Source organism: Papaver somniferum, chromosome 7 (genome assembly GCF_003573695.1).
Source record: "Papaver somniferum cultivar HN1 chromosome 7, ASM357369v1, whole genome shotgun sequence".
NCBI classification, from domain to species: domain Eukaryota; kingdom Viridiplantae; phylum Streptophyta; class Magnoliopsida; order Ranunculales; family Papaveraceae; genus Papaver; species Papaver somniferum.
Window position 1 is genome coordinate 103293035 of NC_039364.1, and position 7461 is coordinate 103300495.

The 7461-nt window shown below is 32.4% G+C and overlaps 1 protein-coding gene across 3 annotated transcripts; it reads left to right on the forward strand.

The window, feature by feature from the left end:
* The first annotated feature begins 1851 nt into the window (after nucleotides 1-1851).
* Nucleotides 1852-6905, forward strand: LOC113298014 (protein CROWDED NUCLEI 1-like). Of its 3 annotated transcripts, none has more exons than XM_026546648.1 (8): nucleotides 1855-2260; nucleotides 2778-2987; nucleotides 3182-3435; nucleotides 3513-3783; nucleotides 3876-3947; nucleotides 4104-5905; nucleotides 6023-6209; nucleotides 6303-6905. In XM_026546648.1, the coding sequence occupies exons 1-8, from the start codon at nucleotides 2126-2128 to the stop codon at nucleotides 6507-6509; spliced, it is 3138 nt and encodes a 1045-aa protein (XP_026402433.1). In that variant the 5' UTR covers nucleotides 1855-2125; the 3' UTR covers nucleotides 6510-6905. The 3 variants fall into 3 exon arrangements, with proteins under 3 accessions (XP_026402436.1, XP_026402433.1, XP_026402434.1); XM_026546649.1 differs by having other exon boundaries at nucleotides 1856-2260; nucleotides 3879-3947; XM_026546651.1 differs by lacking the exon at nucleotides 2778-2987 and having other exon boundaries at nucleotides 1852-2260.
* The last annotated feature ends 556 nt before the right edge of the window (nucleotides 6906-7461 follow it).

The window sequence follows — 7461 nt, forward strand, 5'->3', positions numbered from 1 at the left end:
GGATATTCTCTTATCGACCCCTCTATTCCTCCTAACTAAGTTGAAGCTATTAGTTCAATGTACACCCCTCAAGATATAACATAAATGATAATTTTGTTTGGATGAAGGCTTCAGGTAAATATACATTTAAATCTTGTTACAAATTGTTCTAATATTCTAGCTCAACTACTTCAGCCATATCTGAAGTCCCTTGGAAAAATTTTGGAAGAAAATCGAGGTCCTGCCAAGAATACAAGTGTTTATGTGGAAATTGTTACGGAACGGTATTGCAGTTATTTAAAATATAAGAAGATTCAACAACCAAGTCAATAACTTATGCTCTTTTTGTAAATAAGAATAAGAAACTTTTATGCTTGCTTCTGGACTATCACTATGCAAAAATTGTGTACTTGAATTCTCCCATCAGAATTAACATTCCTTACAATGTTAACACCAGCCACATAATTCAAGAATGGATAAATATTAGTTATAATGGAGTGAGTCTCAACTTCAGTGCTTGCTTGATATAAAACATATGGAAACAAATAAATGATATTGTATATAGTAAGTCTCATTTTTTTTTATTGGAGACCAATATCAGGAATGCTTTACAACATTTTAATTTTTTCATCATGAACCACTGAGTCAACTACTTGGAATCTTCCGCAGTCACTTCGCAAATTGATCAAGTGCAACATCAGCTAAATACTCATTGGAAAAAACCATCCCATTTGGATGCAAAGACTAGTATCGCAGGTGTTGTTGTTTAACATGCATATGGAATTTATTTAGTAGTGCCACAACTTGTTATAAAGCGTCGACATCAATGATAAAATGAGCGAAAGCTTATAATTTAGGGTGTAAAATTTGAAAAAAAATATTCAAATTTCAAATATTATTCTTGAAGGATATGCAACCAATATTTCCATGGACATAACAGGAGACACTCATGACATAACTTGGGGCATCAAGTCTGCAGTCCTCTTAACTCGTGATAAGCCAAAGGATTTTGTAAACATTCAGTTTGTTGTAGTTCTAGAAGCAAAAAAATGCTATTGCACGTGACTTTAGTTAGTTTGTAATTTCTAGTAACGTAACTCGATGGTGGGATCATAACGATCCATTTTCTTATATTGCGCATTACCTTAGTATGTTTGATTCAAGGAATTTAAGGCTAGGTAATCTAATTCAGAGGGAATGAGTTCAATTCTTTGAAGCAAACATAGAAAACCAACTATGTGTAATGATCCTTAGGAGTATGATTCCCTCTAAAGTAATATCTTTCCATTGCAATGGTCCTATAGCACGATAGAATTGGATTTTGGGGTAAATACAAAACAATTGAATTACCTCAATCAAACGTTAATTTTTTAGATTTGAATTCAATTCATTGGATTCCATAATTGAATTCATAGGATTCTGATTCTTCCAATATCAAACAAGGTGTAGATCTAATGAGGTATGGTTAAATAAAATGTTTATGAAAAAAAACGTGCTTCCTTAAATATTATTTTGAGACATTTTAAAAAAATAATAATATTATTTTGACATTTTTCATCAACAAGCCTGGCAATCAGTTACACCAAATTGTAAATCGCCAATAATAGATCAATCCAATGTAATTCACACAAATTTAATCAACTCTAAATGCATTAAGTATCTTTATTTCAGATAATGTAACAAAATCTGAAAGCTAAATTGGTTAGCTTTCTACAAAACCGTCACTCGTTTAACTTCCTAAAAAAATGCAAAAAAAAACAAAAAAAAAACCATTAATCATTAAACTCCATTGAAAAATGAAGAAAATGAAGGATAAATCAGTTAAAAAAAACAAATTAATTTCAAACAAATTTATCAACCAACAGAAAAACAAAAACAAAAAAGATGCTACGATTTTGAAAACAAACATTTGTTAAGATAGAAAGAGATTGTAATTGTCGTTCATTCATAAGGGGGGCAAAAAAAGAAAAACTATTTCTTATTAGATTTTCAAAGTTTTCAAAAGAGTGGAAATTTTTCAAGTAAATTCATCTTTTTCACCTTCATTAAATTTCTTATTTATGAAGATGAAAATAAAAGATTATCAGGTTGTGATTTTAATTAAAATTTTATAATCAACGGAAATTGAGTTATTGTTCACGCATAGATGACTAATAATATTAACAGGGTTTCATACCCTAAAAATGAAGAAGGAAATAATGAAGGGAAATCATCAATGTTACATGTTGTTAATGGAGGAGGAGGTGCCGAGGATGCTAGGGTCATGAAACTTGAAAATGAGGTCAGCATACGAAAATAATTACTTTAATTTCTTTTTCTCTTGGTTCTTTTCAATTTAAATGATCACGTTTGTCCAAATCTTTTTTAGAACTTTTCTTCTTCATTTATTTATTACATCGATATTTGTATACCTCCAAATCAAATTTTATAGCTCACAAAAATTATGACACCCATTATAATAATAATTTATGTGAGTGGCAGTTTCAGGGGAGTTTGATGTGCAATTATATTTATAGAATAATAATGCATATTATATATAAGCATGCTTGTCCAGTATAATGTGTTGTACGATTATTGCAGCAGCATAGAACAGAATAAAGGGGACAAATTGAGACCTGCATCAAATATATCATCCTCATTTGCATTTAAACCTCATGAGGTTGTCTAGTTTTAGAATTCTCTCTTCTACATTAGGGACAACTCTTTGCTAATATGTGTGCCTTACAAGGTTATTCATGGTATCATATAAAATCAAGTGGTCATTTTTTCTAATTATGACAAGTTAAATTTTGTTACAGCTGTTTGATTACCAATATAATATGGGACTTCTTTTGATCGAAAAGAAGCAGTGGGCAAAAGATCTTGAAGAAATCAGACAAGCATTGGTAGTTACCAACGAGAACTTAAAAAGAGAACAAATGGCACATTTAATAGCATTATCTGAAATAGAGAAGCGAGATCAAGAATTAAGAAAGGCAGTGGGGGTTGAGAAGCAATGTGTGGCTGATGTATGAGAAGATATTCCCTCCTTTATCATGCATATTTTTCTTTTATATGAAAAATTTATTCATATCAAACTCAAATTAATAACGTTATTATACTTACGGCGCTTATACTATTCTAGAAGAGACAAATAAAGAAGAGTGTCATCTCATTATTTATTTATGTGGTTCTGAATTCTATAAAATGTTGAATGTTGCAGCTTAAGAAAGCTTTGCAGAAGATGCGGGCAGAATCTGCTGAAGTCAAATACGCATCTGATAGAAAAATGGAGGAGGCTCATGCTTTGGTTCTCAATGTTGAAGACAAATCAGCAGAGCTCAAAATGAAGCTTACAGCTGCAGACAATAAGTTTGTTGAAGTGAATCGAATTAGTTTGGAGATGAAAAGGAAATTGAAAGAAGTGGAAGCTCGTGAAACTGCAATTCGAAGTGAATACCACTCTTTTGTTGCAGAGTATGTTTTTTCAATTTGAGTTTTACTTGTGCAATTTGAATAAATCACCTATAATTATTATTAACCTCCACTTTTAGGAGAGAAATGCATGAAGTTACATTGCGTAAACAAAAGGAAGACTTGCAAGCATGGGAAAGATTGCTACAAAAAAGAGAGGAAAGACAACTAGAGAGTTGGAGGATCCTTAACCAAAGACAGGATCGAGGCAATGAGAATTGCATGAGTCTTATGCAGAAACTAAAGGATCTAGAAGAGGCTCAAAGAAATATTGACACTAACACCTTAAATTTGAGAAATAAAGAAGATGAAAAAAACATAAGGCCAGCAGATCCAGCTTCGAAATTGGAGGCAAGATTCACATTATCTATCTCATGTGTGTTGATTTTGTCACTTCGTGTATTTCATGGTAAAAAAAAATCATGTTTATTTTGATGGTGCAGCAGATTGATGTTGCGAAGCTAAAAGATGACGAATTACTTGAAACAAACAAAAATCACAATGTTGGGGGAACAGTGAGTATATGACTTTTCTTCAACCAAACACTCTAAATAGATTTACACAATTTTATCCATCCTTTAGAAGCATTTATCATTTATGCGGGTGCACTTAAATAAAAATATGCATTTAGATTTGGTTATGACAGGTGTGTTATATATTAATATTTGCAGCTAAAAGTTCAGAAGCTCCTTAATGATGCCGATCTTCAAAGAGGGAAAATAAAAAAATCTTCGGTAAATTTGCAAAGAAAAGTTGTTTTAGAAGACAAGGAGCAAAGAGAATCGATACATAATGAAGATAAAATTGGCAATCAAGAATATTCTTCTCCAGGACAAGAGATAAAAGACCTTCCTGACAAACGAATTCAAATGCGTAACGAGATACAAAATTTGAATGTAAGTGAAGAAGAAAAACACATACTTTACTTCCTACAAGCAGAACTGCAACAAGAAAAAGATAAATGCATACTTCAACAACAATTGTTGTTGAAAGAGCGTGAGGATCTGAAGCAGGAGAAGGAAAATTTTGAGAAGGAATGGGAAATGTTGGATACAAAAAGAGATGAGATTGCAGAAGAGTTAAAACATGCCAGTAAAGAGAAAAAGGTACTAACAAAACATATCAAGAAGGAAACATTGACAAACGAGAATATGGTGACACACGATTTCATAGAGTTTAACGCTCTCAGTATAGAGAAAGAACCACTCGGAAAATGCTCAGAAAATGAGCGAACAACATTAGCTGAAAAGGCAAAAATCGAATATGAGAACATCGTACACAATTTTGAAGTCTTAAAAAGAGAACTCGAGGTTGATTTCAACAGAAGAAAACACGAAGTAGAGAACCATATTTTAGAACAAAATAAAACATTGGAAGAAGAAAAGCAACGAGAATTGGAAAATATTAATTATATAAGAGAATTAGCTAGGAAGGAGAAAGAGGAAATAAAAGAGGAATGGCTTAAGATTAAAAAACAAAAAACAGAAGTTGCATGTAACAAAAAATATATTGAGGAATATCAATTTGATATGAAAAACTACATAAACAACCTTGATTTGATAGTCAAGAAGCTCAAAGATCAACGGAAAAAATTTGTAACATTACTTGTAAAACTGAAGAATTGTGAAAGTTGCGGACAAGTGATAAGTGAACGTATCTTTTGTGATATCCAAGCTTTCCAGGAAACGGAAGATTTAAATAGCATTCCTCTGCCAAGGCTGAAAAATAGAGAAACAACTCATGCTGGATTTTGTGCAGATTCTACTCCTACAAGTGACAATACGTCTTGGCTTCGAAAATGCACCTCAAATATATTTAGATTCTCTTCTCTTAAGAGAAATGAAAACAATACCACTCACAGTACGACTAAGGAATCACACGCACCTATTATGGAAATTAAAAAAGAGGCATCAACAAGATTATATGCAACAGTAAATATGACAGACCCTTTAACAGGATTAGATGCAATATTAAATAGGACAGACCTGTCGTCATCGAGTAATATGTTTGATATGCAAGAGACCCAATTGAATGACAGTGCAGGAGCGCATATACATGAGCTTTCTCAATATGTTGATACATTGAATAACAAGACTCAAGAAGGTACAAATAATGTCAAACAATCAAAACAGAAGACTGGACGAGGAAATCCAGGGCCAAAGGGCAGGCCTAGAGTTAGGAAATCACAGAAAATGAAGGATATGACTGCAGACTCCAGTAAAGAAGAATTTATTGATGTCAATGGGGAAATCCAAGGATCCTTTAATTTTTCAGATAAAGGGGCAAAGACTGCTGGTAGAAAGAGGAGTTATGTCAATGCTTCTAAAACCACTATCAATGAACACGATGTTGATAACGGTGAAAATCAGTCGGATGATTTTGAGCATGGTGGTCCCAGAAAGAGGTTACAAACTGTTGTTCTCGCACTGGAAACGCCTTCCAAAAGACGATACAATTTTAGGAGACCCAAAAAGTGAGTTACTATACATTTTATACTTCATCTACATTAGTTTTCAAACAATTTTAATCCCAAATTTTGATCCAAGTTTTGAGCAATAACACCCTTTATGTTTCTATCTATATAAATTAGTGTAGCAAAAGTTGCAGCAAACCGAACACCTAGCTTCAGTAAAGGAAAACTGAAAATGAAAGAAACTGATAATGACACGGTCATTGGGGAAAAAGTTTGTATACCTGGTATTGAAAATGAAGCTACCACACCATTTGTCAAATCAGACATTATGGAAGATCATTGTCTGATAGAGAAATCTGCTAGAGTAAGAAATATACCATTATTTTTCATGCTTATTCCACAAAGCTATATTATTTTCATATAATTGTTAACTAACAAAAATAACTTCCTTAAATAGGTGGAATTTGGAGAAGAAAATGATGGTGGAAATTCTTGTTCAATATCCATCGCAGATACTGAATACGTCTACGAAGATGAGATCAACAACGAATTTAGTGGAGAAATTATGCATGAAAATGATGAGGACTTGGAAGAAGATGAAAACGATGAGGACCATCTGGGTATGATAATAGGGATGAAGCTATGGAATTTTTTTACCACATAAAAGCACCAAGAACCATCTTTTGTAGGCTTTTGTAGCATATGTTATTGTTGAGACGCTTGGTGATAAGGTCTGGATTTATTTGTTGTTTGATCGATTAGACGAATTGTTATTTGATCCATAAGAAAAAATTATAGCCAATGGGTCCAACCCAATGTATACAACCAAAATGGGAAAATAGGGATACCAGAAATATTTAGTGTAAAAAGTGGATTTACTTGTAAAACTGTTTTTTAGAGTTTCTCCAATGGTCATTCTGTGAGATTCCTATATGGCAACCCAAACAAGACATTCTCCTTCCTATTTTTCCTTAACGTTAGGGAGGAATAAAAATTCATTTTCAATGGTGTATTTGACCTCTTCTTTTGATTACTATGGATTTTATTTTTCATAATTTAAGATTGTATTAGAGCTAAAAATGGTTATTTAATTTATTAAAGTCAATTTATTTATGTCAAAGCTGACTAGGATGGGATGATATCCTCAAGGTCAATTTAATAAAAATAGAATCATACGTATCTATAATAAGAACATTGATAAAAGAGATGTTAATTTATTATCTTCTTCTTCTCGGCCACCAAATTTGCAACATGTATCTGTTACCAAGATTTCCATATTGCAAGTTCTTAAGAGTTGGGATAGAAACATAAAAAGCATACCATCGAAAAATTATCTCCTTTGCAGCGATTTCTTTCTTCCATAATTTTTTTTTTAGAATTCTTGTCCATCGGCTGCTCCGGTATTGACAATCAATTTGGTGTCCTGATTTTGACATTCCTGATAATATTTTTTGTTAGGGAACTTCTGTGATGTGCCACCAAACCAACTTACTATAACATATTTCAGACATGTAATTGGTAGATTTAGATCCACAAGTAGATTTCAGGTCACATGACGTACATATTTAGTCTTGTAAAGTATAATAGGTTTATAATAGGAAATTACAAAACACTGT

What these genes read in the sequence shown, in the direction of transcription:
- LOC113298014 (XM_026546648.1), top strand. Translation starts at nt 2,126, where the DNA reads ATGACTAATAATATTAACAGGGTTTCATACCCTAAAAATGAAGAAGGA. An exon ending in TACCACTCTTTTGTTGCAGA is followed by an intron (nt 3,436 to 3,512) that starts GTATGTTTTTTC and finishes CTCCACTTTTAG; the next exon opens with GAGAGAAATGCATGAAGTTA. An exon ending in ATCCAGCTTCGAAATTGGAG is followed by an intron (nt 3,784 to 3,875) that starts GCAAGATTCACA and finishes TTGATGGTGCAG; the next exon opens with CAGATTGATGTTGCGAAGCT.